The sequence below is a fragment of the Mercenaria mercenaria genome, chromosome 12 (assembly GCF_021730395.1).
Source record: "Mercenaria mercenaria strain notata chromosome 12, MADL_Memer_1, whole genome shotgun sequence".
NCBI lineage: Eukaryota > Metazoa > Mollusca > Bivalvia > Venerida > Veneridae > Mercenaria > Mercenaria mercenaria.
The window spans coordinates 48,888,516-48,910,722 of NC_069372.1; the positions used below are offsets into that span (position 1 = coordinate 48,888,516).

At 35.4% G+C, this 22,207-nt stretch overlaps 1 protein-coding gene across 1 annotated transcript; it reads left to right on the forward strand.

Annotated features, from left to right (window-relative positions):
• The first annotated feature begins 367 nt into the window (after nt 1-367).
• On the forward strand, nt 368-21,480 carry LOC128547376 (uncharacterized transporter slc-17.2-like). The gene is made up of 12 exons (XM_053519975.1): nt 368-512; nt 4,736-4,811; nt 5,523-5,869; nt 12,309-12,548; nt 13,306-13,393; nt 13,750-13,845; nt 14,656-14,780; nt 15,187-15,342; nt 16,685-16,817; nt 17,231-17,381; nt 18,326-18,416; nt 19,065-21,480. The coding sequence occupies exons 2-12, from the start codon at nt 4,739-4,741 to the stop codon at nt 19,329-19,331; spliced, it is 1,767 nt and encodes a 588-aa protein (XP_053375950.1). The 5' UTR covers nt 368-512; nt 4,736-4,738; the 3' UTR covers nt 19,332-21,480.
• Nucleotides 21,481-22,207: the final 727 nt, after the last annotated feature.

Genomic DNA, 22,207 nt, shown 5'->3' on the forward strand with positions numbered 1-22,207 from the left:
TGAAAAGGGCGCTATATAAATCTGGTATAATAATAATGATCATAATAGTTCTGTTTTTTACAATGCTGCGTTAGCTATATGATTACTTTTACGCGCTGTCTTATCTGTTTAAAGTCATAAACGGATAAATCCTACCTGTTTATCATTATCTACGAGTTATTCTTTATATATATGAGTTATTCCTTTCTGCCTTTTTTTATCTATATAGGTCATTTCTACTTGTTTATCATTATTCTTGGATTAACCCAACTGGTTTACCATTACTCACGGATAAGACATGACAGGGGAAGTAAATGCAGCTTCCTAAAATCGATCGCGACCGTTCGTCGTAAGAATATAGTTAATAATGAGTTCATATTGGAAAATCCTATACGCGTGTATACATACTACTATACAACAGCTTTGTGTATAAACATTTGCATGTCTTCAGTATGCGTAACACATTTAAGCGATCTTTAAATAATTAACACATGTTTTAACGAAACTACCGGATTTCTGATCGGCTTGTAGAGGTATGTGTCTTTTAACTCAAAATGTCAAGGTCAGAGTAAAAATGTTTTGTATATTTAATTATCAGCAGCGAGAGACTTTCTAATATTTGTCTTATTAATTTGTATATTTTGCCAAGCTAAACAAATCAATTAGGTACCTTATTAAATAGGTGGGGGAGTTTATTAAATGTTAATTATATCACTTACTGACCTTCAAATACGTGTCTTCGGTTATTTTAACATACGATCATGAATGTACGCATGAACCATGGCGAAAATAAACCAAGAATTAAAGAACGTTAAAATCAATGAGAGAAAAGTGTATTAAAATGAGCATGTGTCGTCTGCACAAAGTACAAAAAAGGAAAATATTATTTTATAACATGCTAATAAAGCTTATGCACTTTAGTTCGACAATAAATTCCTTCTTTCATTTTCTCTTTGTAACCATTTAATATACTTCCCGTACGAATATACTAGAGTTCGCCTACGGAAATTGAAACTAATGAAATGTTTCAAACGAGTCACAAAAGAATGACCCAAAAGCTGGATGGAAACCGCCATGTTGAATTATTTAACAAAGTTCACAGTCCAAGAAAACATCGAAATTTATAAGTATATCCAATCCGTACTGCAGTAAACCAGAGTGTAAATGTTAACAAATATATTGTGTATTAGATTACCATAAAAATTCAATCGAATCACTTAAGATAAAACCAGAAATTAGCCAAAATAAAATTAAAAGAAAGAAGCGTGCTTTTCACTCTGGAATGTTTACGAAGAAGGAAGATGCCGTTTCCCGATTGGTTCAACGGTATCACGTGATAAAAGGAACTCCCTGATTGGCTTTAACCGTAGTACATAAATTAACATAAGGTAGCAGGGTACACTTCGAATTTTGGCCCCCGTCAATATTTGTAATAATTAGAACTTCGTGATTTTGAATGTCAGTAAATTAAGGTGAGAGATAATGATTGTTAATTCTTTAGAAAATTTATACAGCCGGTACATGTAAAATTCTGATGTAAGTTGTAAAACTAACTGCTGCTAGCTTTGTATGAATCAATGAGACACCTTTTCGCGGAAAAATTCAAATCACGGAAGGGTTCTGTGCTTGTTGGTTGGTACTCGGGAACATTTCCGCAATTTTGTGAAAAAAAAACGAGCTGGATGGGCATTGTTGTTCCAGCGGGATCATTGCAGGCTGTTCAAAAGGTGCAAAATTGATGATTTTGGCATGCTATTATGGTGGGCTATTCAAATCACTCTGCGTCCGTGGTCCGTCGTCCTTCCGTCCGTCCGTCCTTCCGTTAACAATTTCTCGTTATCGCATCTCCTCAGAAACTACCAGGGGGATTTTGACCAAACTTTGTCAGAATGATGTATTGGTACCCTAGTTGTGTCCCCCTGAAAATCAGACTGGTTCAACAATTTTTGAGTGAGTTATGACCCTTTGTTTATTTTTATAATTTACATAGATTTATATAGGGAAAAATTTTTAAAATCTACTTGTTCAAAACAACACGGCCTAGAGCTTTGATCTTTGGTATGAAGCATCATCTAGTGATCCTTTACCAAGATTCTTCAGATTATTTCCATGGGGTCAAGTATGGCCCCGCCCCGGGGGTCACATGATTTACATAGACTTGTATAGGGAAAATCTTGGCTTGAAAATCTTCTTGTCCAAACCACAAAGCATAGGACTTTGATATTTGTAATGAAGCATCATCTAGTGGTCCTCTACCAAGATGATTCAGATTATTTCCCTAGGGTCAAATATGGCCCCGCCCCGTGTGTCACATTGTTTATATAGACTTATATATGGAAAAAAATGAAAACACCTTTTGTCCAAAACCACAGGGCCTAGGGCTTTGATATTTTGTATGTGGCATCATCTAGTGGTTCTCTACTAAGATTATTGAAATTGTTCCCCTAGGATCAAATACGGCCCGCCCTGGGAGTCACATGGATCATATAGACTTATATAGGGAAAAGCTTTTAAAATTATCTTGTCAATAACCTACAACATTCAAATTTGGACCACATGTATGGTTTTGAGTGGCAAGATGAACCTTGACATGAGTTGACCTTGATTTTGACCTAGTGATCTACTTTCACATTTCTGTAGCTACAGCTTTCAAATTTGGACCACATGCATAGTTTTGTGCACTGAAAAAATCTTGACCTTGACATTGACCTAGTGACCTACTTTCATATTTTTGAAGGTACAGGCTTCAAATTTGGACCACATGCATAGTTTCGTGTTCCGATATGAAATTTGACCTTGATTTTGACCTAGTGACCTACTTTCACATTTCTCAAGCTACAGCCTTCAAATTTGGACCACATGCATAGTTTTGTGTACCGAAACAAACTTTGAACTTTACATTGACCTAGTGACCTACTTTCACATTTTAGAAGGTACAGGCTTCAAATTTGGACCATATGCATAGTTCTGTGTTCCGAAATAAAATTTGACATTGATTTTGACCTAGTGATCTACTTTCACATTTCTCAAGCTACAAGCCTTCAAATTTGGACCACTTGCATAATTTTGTGTACCGAAATGAACTTTGACCTTTAGATTGACCTAGTGACCTTGAAATTTGGAACACTCAAAAATGTCACATTGGTGGGCGCCAAGATCATTCTGTGATCTCTTGTTAATGGATGGTGTAAAACTTTCGTTTTGATAACTTTCTTTATTCTTGTATGAGAATCCTGATCTAGCCATTAATTAAAAGCACAAAACATGCACGCAATTTATAAAATGGCCACCCTGATTCTGCTCATAAGGGAAGTGCAAAATTGCGGCTTGCTACATGTAAGACTGCCCGTGCCCAAAGTTTTCGAATATAAGTTTACCCTGCTACCTAATTCAGAATAGGACCAATTCGCCCAAATGTACAATAATGACATAAATAATTTTATTACATGACTGTATTCTATTGTTTCTCTGATTGGCTGAAAATGGTTCGAAAAGTAATTAGTACATATAATATCAACTTATCTTGGGTTATAAATAGTACCAAAATAAAAATAGATCGAAGTTAGGTGCTTGGAAAACCAATATCAACCTGATTTGGTCTAAATTTATTCCTTATTTCTTTATTAAAGTTACAGTTGTAAATAACAAGACTGACTTTACATTTATTCATGTAATAAAACAATTATTGACTTTTTCATAGGTTGATATCAAAATTTATCAACCCTCAAAAAGTTATATTCACCTCGCCTTCAGCTCGGTGAATATAACTCTTTTCGGGTTGATAAATCCTGATATCAACCTATGAAAAAGTCGATAATTGTATATTATCTATCTATTCATAATTAAACACACCAACAGTCTGGTGTTATAACTGATAATTATACTTACCTTTTTCTATTATATTCAGCGACTGGAATCCAGATTTCGGCTAAAAAGATCTTTCTTTGAAATTGATCATATAATGGACAACAGATCATGACATTTTGTTTCTAAACTATCTATAACAAATACTAAATCAAGAGAGAGAAAAAATGTCCGAGTCGGGAATGGAACTCTGGTTTCTTCGGCAATAAAAACGTTCTTACCTTCTTGACCAAAACAGTAGGAATGAATATTTATACTTAAACGACCGTTTAACTGAAGCTTTATGATATGGCAGTTTACCTTCGATACCCCATAACAAACGCTTTTCAAATTAATATCTTGTGTATTTGCATGATATATTATCTGTCAGTAACCAAGTTTGAAAGCCTTCTTTAGAAATATAGCAATGATTTTCCTGATATCATAAAGAATCTTCATTTTGTTGTTTGATGATCTGGTGGTTAGTCCCTTTAAAGCTCATACAAAATATTTCTACTTGTCATGTCATAAGATATAATTACAATAGAATGAATTGAAGCTAAGTGTGGTTATAACACATGATGATATTGCAAAGTACAAGTTCGTTGAACTTCTAGAACATAAATCGTGACAAGTCAAAGTGTCATGTCAATTATAAATACATCCGAGAAACTGAGAAATTGATGAAGCAGAACGTATATTTTTTAGTTTGTATTTTACATAACTGTCCCACATTGATTTTCTCAAACATTACGCTTTTCAAAACTTACAATGTCAGTAAGGTGTTAGTGTTACCGGGGGTTCCCAGAATCTACTATCTTCAAAAATAATTACTTTAGGTTTAGTTTTTTTTAGTTAAGAATGGCATTTTTGGAACATATTTACTATCATCAGTTCGTGATACCCTTTGTAGGCAATGGTTGATGAAGCAAAAGAAACGGACAAGCTGGATGTCAATGGGGGAACAATTCCAAAGGTCAAATACAAAGGTATAAATTAGTATTTGAGGACATGAAGTAGATCAAGTATTAGAGATCAATCAATGACACAAGCAATAATCATATCATGCATTTTCCTATATACCTATATGACACAAGCTAAAAGGAACAATGAAGCAAAACAATTATTAAAAAATAAGTGATAAGTCATTTCATTGTAGTATCAATTTTCATGGTAAAGACTGGGAAGTTTATTTACATTAACTATAAACATTTTCTGCTGCCATTCAGTATGCATGTATTTGAAAGCTTTTTTGCATTGAAATAAGTTCTTACTGTATAATTACACAATAGCTTAATAGATATCCTATAGGACTATCTGCAGGAGCGGCTACATTGAAATTAATAGTTTAAATAACATGTCTCAAAATAATCTAATCAAGACTTAAGTGCTATACTTGGTCTTAAATGTTATATAGAAGCAACCAGTGTTAATTTTCTGATCGTTTTTCATAATTTAAAATTTAAGATACTACTAAAGTGTTAGCATTGGTGTTATTTCATCAATGAAAGTTGTTTTCATCCATTAAAAGTTTATTTTAATTGGTTTAAGTAATCTGTTACTTATAGTGTTTTAACATAATGATGATTCTTCAAACAAAATACTGCCTTGATTTATATGATATATAAAATGAGATCGGAAAGAAAACTCTGCAATTGAAATATTTATTTCTGTGACATCCTCTGTTTTCTTTTCTGCAGATCCGCATACATTCCTTTGTTCAACCCGGTGGCGAATGGCTGCGTATATATTTCTCAGCTTTGCAATCTTGTATATGCATCGAGTTAACCTTAGTCTTGCCATCGTTTGCATGGTGGATACCACACATAGAGACACCACAGCAGTGCAGATTAATAAGAGTGAAATAGTAAATAATTATAGCATCGGCCACACTATGAACAGTTCTGAAGAACAAAATTCAAATTACACTCCCGCTTTCCTATCGAATGCTTCTGCTGGCGAGAAGGTTACGTTCACGGTCGAGAATGAAATATTGACTCAAAATATTGAAAGAGAGTGTGGAAGTGTTATATCTGAAGAAAACAAGGTAATTATACTAAGGAATCTGTAACAGAAAAAAGGAACAAGTTGTTTTTTGTTGTTTTTGTTTTGTTTTGTTTTTTTGTTGTTGTTTTTTGTTGGATGTTGCATACTATAGTCTGTCCCACCTAATTTTGGACCTCAACTTTGGGCTAATATGAAGAAATGAAATGGGATCAAAGAACATAAAACATGTTTTTGTGAATAAAAAAAAAGTCACCCTCGAGAATTTCAAAGATTTTTAAAACAATCGTGTGGTTTTCCCGTGCGACTTAATTTCAGTTTTTCTATGGGAATTCGCTGTTGTTTATTTCTGGTCGCCATTGCCAAATATTCTCTGTTTTGGAGATTTTCGGGAAATTTCACGTGTTATTCCTTGGGGACGTTTCACACTTATTTTTTACACTTAGCTATATTTCCTCCCGTAAGAAGCACAATGGGTTTGAAATAGAATTTATAATTCAGTATACAAACGAAGTTTTGAAAAACGTAAAAATGAAAAATAGAAAAAGAACTTACTTTGCATGAAAGAATCCGGCCATTAAATAAAATATTCAGTTATAAATTCCTTTATGCCATAATCATTATTCCATTTTTCCTTAAATCCTTCCAAACGATGTCCAGTTCAATGTACAATTTTCAACGTTCATGAATCAGAAGTTTTACGCTGAAAATCCATCATCCGAAAATTGATCCAGTCAATCTGCGGCAGTCTTTCGAAGAATTTCAGGCAAATAACTGAACTATGCATTTGAAACAATATCATTAATCACAGTATTTTCCAAATGCCTTAATCCAGGAAGAACCTGTACGATACAAAGACGTCAACTGCTTCAGCCTCCTTAGAATATAGCCTTCTATCGTCGCACCACGTAATTTTACGCACACCTATTTCGACGCCATTTTTGTTTTGACTTCGTTCTCGATTAACTTGGGGTTTCCGATGACGTAATTACTCAGTGTAATGACAGAAAACATCATGGTTACTTTTACCGATAAAAAAGTTGGAAAGTTCAGGATTTGAAGATATTTATCAACTTACATTTACCCTATACATGATTTTAAATGTTTCTACTAATGTAAATTTTCATCCATTTTAAAAACGTCCCAGTGGAAGCTTAGATTAAAAAAGTTATTGGAAATTTTGTTGTACGTCTGCAGCCGACTTTTGTGCTATCAAGGTCACATAACTGCCATGTGACATATGTAGTCGCACTATTTTATGCACTGTTTTGGAAGGTGTACGCATTATATATCAATGCCATCATTACTACACACTTCATGTTTTTCTCTTGTCAAGTAGGCTGCGAACACTGGGTTCATCTAAAATTTTGTATAAAACAAAATGTGCCAAATTCCTCTGTAAACACCAGTCCAGAAAAATGAAAGAAAAAACATCAGACAGTGTGTATTAAAAAAGCAGAGTGATTATTTATGTTCTTAGCCCCTTATGTTCATGAATGTTAAAATGTTTTCAGATTTATTTATATCATTTGGCCTTAATATTTATCATCTACTTGCACCAGTTTTTGTGTCAAGTTTTATTGCAGCATCCCTGGCAGTTATGGTGTAGCACATTACTTATAGTGATTGCACGAATATTTAAGCCAATCAAAAGATTCGTAACAAGTATCATGTAAGATGCGTCGAAATAGGTGTGTTAGAAAAAAGTATGGCCGACCACACTAGTTGTTGTTTACCTTTTGATTTCTGGCAGTCATTTGTTTAGAATAAGATGTTATTGGTATGATTCAATGCTTAAAAGGTTAGTACACATGCAACATTTAATGGAGTCACGTATGTTACTGAATGAAAAAGCGCGGTCATGTTGCTTGTTATGTGCGTCGAAACTGGTGAGTCTGGGATACACATTTAAGAAGCTCGCCATGACACAATAACTTTTCAACGCTAAATTCCAATTATGTCATACAATATATGACGTCACTAAATAATCTCGAGCGATCAAGTGCATAGGCGGCACATGTGGGCTCTCTTACGCATAGCTACCACAACAATAATTAATTAAGTAAATATTGAAGCTAACCGAGTCCCGAATTTAAAGAGGATAAAGCAAATTATCTGTCGAATGTGCCAGTCTGACTAGATTTACGTGGATAAAATTTAAATCAAAGGCGGGAATGGTTCAGTTTACTTTAACTTTGAGCCCAGACCTAAATCTTTAATAGTTAATTTGTTTCCTTTATAACATATCGATACAGCTACTTTAAAAGAAAACGTGTAAACAGGGATTTTTCTATCATTGACAAAAACAAACAACCTTGACGTTACCGGTTACGGAAGGTGCGTTTATATTTATAAATTTGAAATTTTGGCCTCTTACATAAAGTGTCTCAGTTGGCTGAGAAGTGACCTATAGGCCTACTCATATTACTCATATAACTCATCAAAGATGAACTCTACTATTTTGGTAAAGGAATAATTTTTTCTCAAAATTTTTACACAGAAACGCACCAGAGGCCACCCCATTTCATACCTGTATTTCAAAATTTTCAAGGGGGAGAGCCCCCTGACCCCCCCCCCCCCACCACCCCACCAACATCAAGAGAAGAGTAACCCCTCCATTATAAGATCTGTATTAGACCAAAACCTGCACCGGGAGCAACCATTTTATGCCTGTATTTCAAAGATTTCCAGGGGAGAGCCCCCTGACCCCACTAAAATGAGGGGATTACACCCACTAATGAATGCACCAGAGGACACCATTTCATTCCCCCAACACCTGTGTTTATGTATAGGGCGGCTTGACACATAAAGTATGTGCTCTTCACCACTGTACCTATGAGTTGTGCAAGACCACAACAACAGCCCCTTAAATATGACTAAAAATAGAGTTTTTTTCATCATATGTTCCGCCACACTCCGTGAAACTCGAAAGTTGCCGAATATGAATGTACGGTACGGGTACGATATGGAATTATGAACAACCCAAAAGGCGGTCTCCACTAAAAGGGAGTTACTCCGAGTTACTCTGCCGAAACATGACAACACTGCGCATGGTCTACCGGAACGCGCCAGAACGCCAGAACGATATTTTCACATTTGGCGTTGTTTCGTTCCGTCGTTGTGGCGGGGACGCCAGAACGAAAGAACGCCAAGACGACGTTTCTTATGGCGCCGTTTATAAGTGTCGTTCTTTCCTTCTGTCGCGTTGCATTCTTCGTTATATCGTTTTGGCGGGGGCGCCAGAACGTGGGAACGAAACAACGCCAAAAGAGGAAAACGTCGTTCTTTCGTTATGGCGGGGGCGCCAGAACGACAACGAGACAACGCCAAAAGAGCAAAATGTCGTTCTTTCGTTATGGCGGGGGCGCCAGAACGACAGAACGACACTGGCAGAAATCAGCCACCATAGTTATCTCAAGTAAGAAAAATGTGACTGCTTACGTGATATCGAAGACTTTATTAATGGTTGCAATCTATATCCAGATCTGAATACAGAAATACTTTTAGCAATTCGCGCAGTTTAAATTTGCTTTGCCAAAATTAGATGTTTAATCTGACTAAAAAAATGTTAAGTTTCCCTTGTAATTTGTGCATAGATACATTAATCAAAAACTTGCCAAAATGTTGCAGACGCAATGCATTAAATTAAACACTGACGAAGATTTCAAATACGATTACAACAAAAATAAAAAACCTAGTATACCTTTAAAGTGCGAGGTATCAAAAACTTACTAAAATGCGGATGCAGACGCGATGTATTAAACTAATGCATTGACGAAGATTTCAAATACGATAAAAAAACAAAACAAAACAGTATACCTTCGTTCCATTCATTGCCTATGTAATCTTGACGTTGTGGAGGATATTAAATGAATAATAAATAAATAATTAAATAATCATAGCGACTGCTTTGCACACGGTTCGAATATACGATTTTTTTCACGTGTGTAGCAGTTAGATGCAGTTACCCAAACTGCCATAGTGTTAGGCCCCTTTGGCGTGAACGGGTCTTGGCAGTTGTACAATAAAATATATCAAAGAATGACACAGTGTTTCAGTGACACAAATATTTTGAAACATAACCATATATCTACTGTTACTATTGATGTCTAATGTACGAAAACAGGGAGTATAGTCACGGTGTAGAGCAATTCACAGAACTCTGATTCTTCAACGTTCTAAGTCTCAGCCGTGCTAGAGCGATACACAATTACATGGTCAAGTTAATTAGGACTCTTAATTGTAAACAAAGTATACGAAAAATGGTTGTATTCCTCAAAATATCCTGGGCTGCTCGAGTTGCAGTTTTTGCTTTTAGACAATGTCACGATCCCTGCCATTAAGCATGAGCGGTGTGCTAAACTATGATTTTAAATGATTACCTCCGTAATCTGTAGTACAAATGTGACAAACAAAATAGATTAACGCTGGAATATAGCAAGAGAACGCATCTCTTGCCTAAAACATTCACTAAATCTCAATTTTCTGGGAGATGGAGACCCCCTCCCTCACCTACATCATACTCGCAACGTCGCTGCTTCGTTCGTAACTATGCTGCTCATATCTAGCGCACAGTTTAAACCCATCCAGGTACGCTCCAGTTAGTGACTGATTCATTACCTCCTACAGCCTAACCCCCCTTACACAATTTTTTTTGCATATTTGGCATTTTTATTTTTTCACTTTTTCGGATAATCTGCAGGCCCGGGCCTGCAGTGCCTTATAGAAGCTACGCCACTGAATTATGTATATAAAGTTTGAATTGCTAGAAATCACATTTTAAGGAATAACTTTTTTTATGGGTTTTTTTGTGTGTGTTTTTTTTTTTTTTTTTGTTTTTTTTTTTTTGTTGTTGTTGTTGTTTTGCGTTCAACGTGTTTTTGGTTGAATTTTCAATATAGCTACGTACTTCCCTGTTTGTTATAGAAGTAAATGTTTCGTATAAGTACTTCTTGGTGAAAAAAAAACACAAAAAACACTTGTTTTATATGATCGAAAATGAAAGTAACTGACGCGCTTGAACAGGCTTCTTTTATCTAGCTGAAGAACAAAATACCCATTCGAAAGGTCATATGAGCCGCGCCATGAGAAAACCAACATGGTGCATTTGTGACCAGCATCCGCGCAATCTGGTCAAGATCCATGCTGTTCGCTAACGGTTTCTCTAATTGCAGTAGGCAGTTGACCAGATTCCGCAGATGCTGGTCGCAAATGCACTATGTTGGATTTCTCATGGCGCGGCTCATATTTTTATTTTGTCTATAGGTCTACCATGCCTATCAATAGCACAAAACTATTTTAACATGCCACTTTGGATTTCACTGAACGGCCGAGCATGACTGGGATATAAAGACGCGAGGATGGAATTGAAAAACTGGTATTATGTTATTATAAAGAATAAAGGCAATTACGAGTATTAATTTGGTTAACGTAGTCCCATATATAGGCGGTTGTCTCAAATTGAAATATGTATATTTTAAATCATTAATTGCAATGAGGAATAATGTTTTACCTTAATCGAACGGTCACTGAAAATAGTGAGCACCAGGCAGTACACAAACATGTATTCATGCTATTTAAAAACAACCTTTTAACTGTTATCATGCGAATTGCGAACCTTTGATACGATTATAAACAACAGTAACCGATAATGAAAATGAGTTTAATGGGTTACGCGCATCTCCGCTGTCCCCACCTCTATTACGATATCTACGGCTGAAACAATGACTTGAGACATGTATTTATTTTACGTCAATGCTAACGGGTAAGTACAGACACATTTTCAGAAAAAAAGCTGAAAACCTGAAACGGAAATAACTTTAATTTGAAGTAAAATGTTAATTCAGGGTCTTCCGTACAAGGAAATACTACATGTTTTGGACAAAGTTTGTTTTAATTTTCCATGTCTGTTATTCAACAATAAATATATCTGACGTCGCTAACTGTGAGCAAACCCCCAAATGACGTTTGTATGGACGCCGCCATCTTGAAATTGACGTCGCGTCATTTTACAATGCAAGTCTATGGGAAAAAACATAAAATCTTGATTTTTAATTTCATTTTACATTTTTTCAAAAAAATGAAAAAGGTGCCTAGAGATATTAACCGTCTGGTATTAACGATGTCCTTTTTGACAATTTTATATACAATATTATAGATAAATTATCGGAGGTCCAAAATTAGGTGGGACAGACTATAGTAATAAAAGGTAAGACCCTCTGTGTCTATCTATGTTCATATTTGTGGCAGAAAACGAAGATCCACTTGTAAAATCCACTTTGGAGTAATAAAACATTAAATGCATGTTTTTATAGAGTCTCAGAGTATTTTCTTAAATCAATTTTGAAATTATTTCTGAAAATTATTTATAGAGGTGACCCCGGCACATGCATACTTGGTAAAGTAGGTCAAATTTATTTTGAATAATGCATGTTTCATATGTGGTATATTATAATGTTGATTATTTTATTGCTGAGTTTTAGGATTGGACACCAGAACTTCACTGGAAAAAGTCGGAAATATCCTTTCTCTTGTCCTCTTACTTCTATGGTTCTTTTTTCACACAAATTCCTGCTGGAACGATTTCAGACATATTTGGCGGGAAACACGTTATTACGGCGGCCATGTTACTGAGCACCGTGTGTAGTCTACTGACACCTATTTGTGCGCGGACGAGTATCATTCTGATGTTTGTAGTCAGGATAACTGTTGGTCTCGCAGGGGTAAGTTTTCCCGGGGTTTATAAGTCATCCCGGGGCTAAGTCGTCCCGGGGTTAAGTCATCCCGGGGGTAAGTCGTCTCGTCTGAAGGAACCATCTTGTGAATATTTGAAACTTGAGTGGTTGCATATCTCTGAAAGTGAAACTGTAATTATTTATAGTGAAGAAATAAGAACCACAAACACAATTGAATAAGAAGTCATTTACAGATACAATCAGTTCTTTTTTCCACTCTTAAACCTTGACTTTGGAAAATGTCAGCAAAGTTATCACATTTCGCAATGTGTATGACATATATCATCTGTAGCTTTCATATTTAGCAATCAATATTACGGTGTTAAAGCTTTTCAAAAAGGCTTGTATCAGCTGTTGGATTATGGGTTGATTATGTCAGAGAATTATATAACTTAGATCGTCTAATGCATAGGCGTAGGAGCAGCAATTTTAAGAGGGGGTAGGATATGTTTTGCACCCACACCCCTACCGAACTTTTTACCCCAAAAACTGATCTTACCAATTTGAGAAAGCATTTAGATGGGGGGGGGGGGGGAGGCGGGGGGGGGGGGGGGGGGGAGAGAATATTTTTTAATATCATTTTAGGTTGTCAAAGAAAAATCGGGGAAAAATGGACAGGTTTAGCTGACCGGCCCCTGATTGGTCATCCCAACATTGAGATCGCTCCTACGCCAATGCAATGGTTATGGTAGATTTTCAGTATATAGAAAATAAATAACCCCAAATTTTTTTTTTACCTTTTTAGGGTTCAGTGATTCCAGCAGGAATGTCAATGATTAACTCTTGGTCAACACCAAACGAACGTTCGCTGATGATCGCCGTCGGTGCATCAGGTACTTCGCCAAGAACTATTTTCTTTGAATTAATTCTGTTATAAATACTTACCTTTCAAGAAAACATGTGAGTTAAGCAGGTCCATATAAATGTTGCCTTAACTACTTATCTTTCAGGCTAACCTTTCAGCTAAGTAGATCAATATGAATATTGTATAAATTCAAATATGTATGCTTAATTTTTAGTTATTGACGAAAATAATCGAGTCGTGTGTTGTTTTTACGGACTTGTGATATTCTTGCGATCGCTATCGATATCAATGTAAATGGTACATAATTGAACAGTAAAGTAATGTATATGCTTCATTTAACGAAAGTGCTATTGATATCAAAACTGGGTTATGTTTCTCTTTCAGGTCTGTTGACGGGGGCAATTATTACATTCCTAACATCCGGTTTGCTTTGTGCATATGGGTTTGATAATGGCTGGGCATCGATCTTTTATATACATGGTATGGTTTTTGACATTTTTCATACACATTCTAAACACATGGAATGAACTTGCAAATTTTACAAAATTTACATTCATGATACGGTATTTTATATTTGCATACATGTTGCGGTCTTTCACGCTTTACATGCATGATATAATTTTCCGCATTCTAAAGCAAAGCATGAAACTGGTTTTCACATTTTATGTGTTTCAGACACTCTTGATATGGTATTTATGTTAAAATACTTGGTACTGTTTTCTTCATTTTACTTACAAGGCGTGGTCTTTCAGATTTTAGATTTTACATTCATGGGATGGTCATTTTTACACTGATTGATCAAAATAGTTTAGACTCTTACAATGGAAGTTACGGTGAATGTAAACAATAAAAGGGTTACAGGTAAAGTAGCTTGCAGGCCCTGATCGAAATCTGGCCCGAAGGCCAATGCCCGCTTCCCCTCCACCCCCACCACCATTTGGCTGAGAAGTGACCTATACTCATCGAAGTTGCACCCAACTTGGCAAAGGAATAATATTTTCTCTAAATTTAGACCAAAAAATGCACCAGAGGCCGGTATTTTATACATGCCTATACTTAATCCAGAAAGATAGTCTCCCGAACATGTAAATCGTTGTTCTGCTATTCCAGGCTTTATATAGGGGTTATTATGTAAATCGTTGATTTAATATTCCAAGCAGTTCATAAGTAGTAATTATGAATCGATGTTCTGCTATTCCAGGTAAGTCATATGGGATAATTATGAATTGCTGTGCTGTATTCCAGGTTATATATTGAGTGTTATTATAAATCATTGCTCTGCTATTCCAGGCTGTATAACGGCGTTGTTTACTTGTTTGTGGTTTTTTGAAGGCCACAGCCGACCTTCACATCATCCTAGAATATCTGAGAAGGAACTGGAATACATAGAAACATCTAGAAGTCACACTATTAATGTAGGAAACGCTATGTGAATTTCAAACTGTTAAAATTCTCACTGAAAATATGTTTGTTTATAGTATTTAAAAAATAAGGATATGCAAATAGACGACTTAAAAACTGTCGAAACTGACAGTTATTATTAGCAAAAATACGACGTCTTTCGTTTTGCCCTTGAAAGGTAGATTTGCGCGCTGATTTTAATTGGATGTGAGTTCTTATTGAAATAAAAATGTAATATGCCAATTTTGTTTAAAATATAGGTACGTAATACATATATAAACACGTAATGGACTGTTTATAAATCTTTTCATTTGAAAGATTCAAGAATCGACACTTTTATAAACAAATCCAGATGTACTAACTTAAGTTTTTACTTTATGCATTGAATATTAAAAAAAACAACTTATCTTTCGATTGCAGACGAAACGCCCAAAAACTCCATGGAAACGGTTTTTAATCTCTAAACCGCAGTGGGCGACTTTCATTGCACATTTCTGTTTCAACTGGAGTTTCTTTACCGTCCTTATCAATGTGCCACTATTCCTGAAGGAAGTGCTCAAGTTTGACGTGAAATCGGTAAGAATATCAGTTCAAAATTAACGAGATTTTCATACTCAAAATGGTACGTCACGTCTATAAATAGGCCTCCACAGCCGAGAGGTAAAGATATCGCTTACTTCAATTATTTTCCCCTCAATGATGCGAATTCGACACCTCGCTTCGTGAATAGAGTTTCCCATGTAAGGGAGCATCCATCTAACTTAATGTAGGTCGGTGGTTCTACCTAGGTGCCCGCCGGCGATGAAATGATGCCCGGAGATCTTCCCCATCATTAAAATTGTAAATATTGCCATGTGACCTGAATTGTGTCGGTGTGACGGTAAACCCTATAAAAACAAAACAAACACAAAACCATGTTTATGCCTATATGGACATTGAGAAAGAGTTTGAATTAAATTTATTCGTTTTTGGTAAACATTCTCTAGCGATTTTACCAAAGCCCCAACATCTAAGCGCTCTAAATCCTTTTCGTTTTAGAACATTTCCAATTCTTGCTCGTAAGAAAAGTGGATTTAGAAATATAACCTCACCCTTTTATTCTATCGAGATATATTTCTTCTTTTACACATTATATGCTGACGTGCTGTTTTACATCGAAGGCTTTATTATTCTTTCTTCCATACACTATACTGAGTAATATTGGTGATGGATTATATTTCGCTAATATTCGCGAATAATGCCACGCACGAATTCATTGATGATGGATTATATTTCGCTAGTATTCGCGAATAATGCCACGCGCGAATTCATTGGTGATGTACTATATTTCTCTAATATTCGCGAATAATGACACGCGCGAATTCATTGATGATGGCTTATATTTCTCTAATATTCGAGAATAATGGCACGCGCGAATTCATTGTTTATGAATTGTATTTCTGTAATATTCGCGAATAATCCTAAGAGCGAATTCAATTGTGATGGATTATATTTCTCTAATATTCGCGAATAATGCCACACGCGAATTTATTGGTGATGGGTTATTTTTTTCGTTAAAATTTGCGAATAATGCCACGCGCGAATTCATAACATCGGTAATAAGGCTGTTAACCATGAAATCGCTAAATAAAGCTTACGCAAAAGTTACCTACTCCACAGTAATATAAAAAGTACTTAATAAACCCCCTAACACAAAATCCGTCCATTCGACATTGTAGAATCTAATTTCTTTCTTTTCAAGTTTCTTATACACCTAGATAATCCACAGTAATATAAAACGTACATGATGCACCCCCTAAAACTAAGTCCATTCGACATTGTAGAATCTAATTTCTTTCTTTTCAAGTTTCTTTTACACCTATATAAGCAAACTCACAATCTGATATAAAACCATTATATACAAGTATTTTTCTTTCAGAATGGATTGTATTCCGCGTTGCCATTTGTATTCCAAATTATTTCTGCGCTCCTTTGTGGGAAGTTGTCAGGGGTTATCATTAAAAGAAAAATTATAGGACATCTAGCTACACGGCGTATATTTAGTACAGTTTGTGAGTTACCCTTTTATTTATCAATACAGCAGATTCTAAAATATTTGATATACCATTTAGCTTGTAATGTTTTATATAAAACATTACAATAACAATATCAATAACAGTTGCTGATAGATGTTAATATATATGTATCTTAAACAAACACCAGAGTATAAACTTCCGGAGTACGTGTAAGGTTTTCCTTAGAATGAAATTACTAGTAACGTCTTCCTTGTTATCATTTCAGTTTTGACTAGTATATATTATTTCATCTTTTCAAAAAAAATGTTTAGGGTTAACACAAAGGCAAGATATGGCTCTTCAATTGTTCTTGCTACCATTCGGTTTATTACAGCGACACTGGTCTCCATTTCGAATCCAGTATCCTGCATATGCTTCTTTCTTGTCACCGATTGTAATTACTATTTCAGGCCAGTTGGGTATTGCAACATGTTTGGTATCCGCTGGTTACGTGTCATGTGAAGTACGACATATTGCTGTGATATTACTGTGCCTTACGTGTACTTTTGCTGGTTTTGCATACGGGGGATTCCTCATCAACCATCCTGAATATGCGGGACAGTAAGCGCTTTAATACAATCTTTCAGAAGATCATTTGGAAGCGTCGAAGGCAGTGCGGATTCATTGAGCACTAGCATATTTACGAGGCCTAACACATTTATAAAGGTTATGAAATGTGTGCCACCACTCCCGCACCCAAGCACCAGCTTATACATAGTCTAATATACATAAAGACTTTACGAATTCCACGTTCCCGAAGTACCATAAGATATGATCACTGAGCCTTTCTGCGGGAAAACCAACAGTATTGCATCTGCGTGATGTATTAACGCATTTGAGCAGATTCAAGCAGGTTCATTTTGACCCGCAATTTCTGCCTCGTGTGGTTCTTAAGTTTCAGGACTTATTTCTCAGTATCTAGAGACGGAAGGAGCTGACCTGGACTTTATACGAAGATTCGCGCGTAACGGCTCCTGTCTCTGTCATCCAGCTAACAGTATAGTCTAACCTGTGTTCTTACGACACCTCCCTACAAGATTGAAATGTAGCAGTATTTTGTAATTATGGCAGCTCTACATTTATTTTGTGCGTTTTTACAAATGTTTGAGATGTACATGTTTTGAAATAATTTCTTCATCCAGAGTACCTGAAGAAATATGTTAGACACACATAAATTATATATGTAAACATAATGGCAAATATTTTTGAAAGAGAATTTTGGTAATTATATGCTACAAAATAGAATTGTAGACAATTCAAGTTCCTGTGATAAGAGACAAAATTTATTGTTCCAAACAGAGCAACCACCTTCTTGTTCTGAATAATGAATTGTATGTTTTATGTAAAGTCTAAAACAAAAATTACTTGAATTTTAAACATGCTAATTTTAAATGTCAGTTTATTTTTGCTTGTTTTATTTACATTCTGACGTTTGAAACGCAAAATATTTGAAGTTGTTGAAATACTTTTCTGACGTTGTCTAAACATGACCTTTCTTATTTTAGGTTCGCAGGAACTGCTTTCGGAATAACCAATGCGGGTGGTGTCATTTCATCATTAGTAGCGTCAATGATGGCTGGTCTTTTAACTCCAAATGTAAGCTTAACTTTAACCAATCATTTCCTACACTATCAAAATGTTAATAATAAAGGGAGATAGTCTAACTAGGATGGAAGTACATATTGTCGATGTTTTTTTCCCTATAAATGACCTTCCGGATCAAGGTTATTAAACGTTTACGCCTCTCTTGTTTTGGTGCTTTATATCTAAAAAGGGTCTTTTCTTTCACCTTAAAACCATAACGGTTAAAAGCTCTTCAATGAAATGTGTATCTGAAATTTGAATAAGAAAGCCATATGTCATAGTGTGAAGGGACACTATTAGTTCTCTGTTTGCAATTTTGCAAGATATTTTGTAAAAGGCATGTTGTTGCCTTTGAACTGGGAACTATGCACAAATTCAGTAGCGGAGATATTGCGCGACTTTTGAGCGCAATATTATTCCACGAAAGAGCGAGCGATTTGTTCTTTACTTTGAGTAAAACTGAATTAACGTGACAACACACAATTAAAATGACGTCACAAATGATGTAACATACTCGGTATGAAACTTGCACATCAATAGGGAAACTGTTGTTGTCCCAGGTCCGAACGAAAGTGTACGAAAATTGAAATTACGTTCATAATAAAAGACTATAAACATAAAGATAAATGGCTAAAATGTTGCCATTCTGCTCGGTTTCAGGGTTTACAAGAGGAGTGGCAGCGGGTGTTTTACATGGCCGCCGGAATCAACATTGTTGGTGCCATAGCATTTGTTTTGTGTTCAGATGTATATCTACAACCTTGGGCTAGAAACCCAGAAGACCTCACCATTGAAGTTAATACTAGAGAACTGCAAGATATTAAACCTTTAGATAAGGAAAATGATATAACTGCATCAGAAATGACGCCAGAACTGCAAGAAATAACGCCACTAAATAATGGCATAGGCCTATCTGCAAGAACTTGATAAATATTGAAAATAGTAAAAATTTAATAATTACACACATATCTGATAAAATTCCAGGTACTGTATGTTTGTTACCAAAACATTTTCGAAATATTGACCTTTTAAGTGTCCGAAGTCCTCTTGAATAATATGCCACAAAATTCGTCAGAAGGCACCATTTTTTTTTTATCTAAGTCTCAAAATTTTCCCGGGGGTGGATTTAGCTGTTAATATTTTAGAAATATTGACCTTTTAAATGCCCGAAGTCCCCTTATCCCCTTGAATTATATGCCACAAAATGCGTCAGAATGCACCATTTTTTTAAAGTAAGTCTCCAAAATATCCCGGTTGGGGGTAGGGGCTTTTTGCTGCTAAAACTTTCGAAATATTGGCCTTTTAAATGTTCGAAGACCCTTTGAATTATATGCCACAAAATGCGTCAGAATGCACCATTTTTTTAATCTAAGTCTCCAAAATATCCCGGATTGGGGTAGGGGCTTTTTGCTGTTAAAACTTTCGAAATATTGACCTTTTAAATGTTCGAAGTCCCTTTGAATTATATGCCACAAAATGCGTCAGAATGCACCATTTATATATCTATGTCTCCAAAATTTACCGGGCTGGTGGATTTCTAGCTGTTAAAATTTTCGAAATATTGACCTTTAAGATGTCCGAAGTCCTCTTGAATATTATGCCACAAAATGCGTCAGAAAGCAATTTTTTTTCTTATCTAACTCACCAAAATTTCCCTGGGGACACCCCGCCGACCCCCACTAGCGGGAGGGGGATAAGCTCCCATTTTGAAAACTTCATCGAGGGCTTTAATTTTCAAATCAGTCTAGCAAAAAATCAAGCAAGCGACTTTATGTTTATTTGCCACATTTTCCAAGTTTATCCTAAAGTTTTCAAAACTCCGGGTTTAATCAAATTTTACATGATACTGAGAAAAAAAAGATCGGCGAACGTGTAGAACTACCTAATTTCTACTTACCGGTCAAACCCTACACAATCACTCTTGCCATTTAGACAAGGGAGACAGTCTCTCCGAATTCATCTACATTACCAGATATCTTTCTCTCCAGTGGGATATTTCGGGACCACAAAATTTAATACAACAAAAGGAAACTGGACGATTATTTTAAATGTCTTATTATATCTTCTGTCTGTGCCTTTTTGGCGAACAGTATACATCAGCAATGTCTTATTAAATATGAAAATATGCGAAGAATTAGGAAGTTTTACTTTGAGCTAAAGGGATAATTATTTCAGTGACATACATTTCACACGGAGTCCAGTATGATTTGTATACAAAGCAGCGTCATTGTTGGATCATACATTTATTTCAACAATCGGATCACCTCGGTCGTTATGCTACGTAGAATACAGAAATACTAGTTCTGATGTTTTTTCAGATAATTCTTGCGCATATAATTATTATACTCGACAGCATGTAATCTCAAATATCATGAAATTTTATTTTTTACTTCATGATTGACAATGATTGACTGAGGACGTCAGTTAAGTGATGAACAATTATAAACCATTTTGCACATTAAAAACAATAGAAATAATAAGATCGAAAATAAGCAAAGCAACACTTTCTTACTAGTTTCGACTTTCATATTTTCAGCCGCCCAAGTTTATTTCAGTATCATTTTTATGCGAACATTTGAAATGTAAAGCAAAATGAATAATTTATTTGAAGGCCACCAATACGTATGTTAAAAGGGCATGTATATAATTAAGCGTCAGTAACACGCATGTTATCAGTATGTTTTGTTTTGGTTGTTGATGTTTTGGATTTTGTTGTTGTTTGTCCATTGCAAATTACAAATGGCGATTCAATAAAAAAAATGGTGGTGATATGAAATTTTGCGTTTTAATGGCGCTCCAATAAAAAGTAGTAATATGACTTTTGTATATACAGTTGTATTTGTTTTCTTGGATCGCCATTTAAACGCAGAATTTCATATATCCTCTTTTTATTGGATCGTTATTAAAATGCAGAAATTCATATAGCCACGTTTTTATTGGATCGCCATTAAAATAGCCACGTTTTTATTGGATCGCCATTAAAATAGCCACGTTATTATTGGATCGCCACAGTAATCTTAATCTGGTTTATTTTTGTTATTGTATTTTTATTGGGATGTAATAAAATTATTTTGTTTCTTGCTGTTGTTTTCAATTATTTATAAATTTATGTTTGACTAGTAATGTTCATATCTTCAAATATGAAAATTGGGTCAAGGATACGTTAAAAGTGTGTTTTTGTGTGTTTCACTACTTAAAGGATTTCCTCAAACGTTGTCAACATATTGATTGCAGATTTGAATATATTGAAAACAGGTCGAGTATGTAGTGTAGACCCATTTCATTGAAGAATTTACGGCTATAATGGAGCACAAAAACGAAACTCTGTTAGTGACCAACCCTTCCTTGATTTGTGTAACTTCTGATGTTTCTTCAGGAGAAACAAGAAAAAAAGACATGCCGACTCTTCAGTTATAAGGTTTCAAAGCTCGCTTTTAATATCATTAAATTTACCTTTATGATTAGTCAAGCTAAACTTGATTGTGTTTAGGATGGCATGGCAAGAAAAAAAAACTTGTCGAGAAAGCATCTCGTCCATGGCGTACACTAGCTGAGCCTGATGTCGCTTAACCAAAGGTAATGTAAGAATGGTCTGGCTTAAATGTTCTCGAGAGTAAATCATGCCCTAAAGTCAGCTGATGATGTTGACCTTCCGGTTGGCAATTTCGGCACCTTATCTGCAATACGTTTTGGTAGGCGATGTTGTCTGTGACAACTGCTACTTTAGCCAGCCGGAAGGTTGGGTATCAATTTCTCCAACAGCCACTTCATTAAGTTTCTAAAAATATCCTAATTAATTTTAC

Coding starts and splice junctions, on each gene's coding strand:
- LOC128547376 (XM_053519975.1), top strand. CDS start 4,739: ATGGTTGATGAAGCAAAAGAAACGGACAAGCTGGATGTCAATGGGGGA. Junction 5,870..12,308: donor TTATATCTGAAGAAAACAAG/GTAATTATACTA, acceptor GCTGAGTTTTAG/GATTGGACACCAGAACTTCA. Junction 16,818..17,230: donor GCGTATATTTAGTACAGTTT/GTGAGTTACCCT, acceptor TTACTATTTCAG/GCCAGTTGGGTATTGCAACA.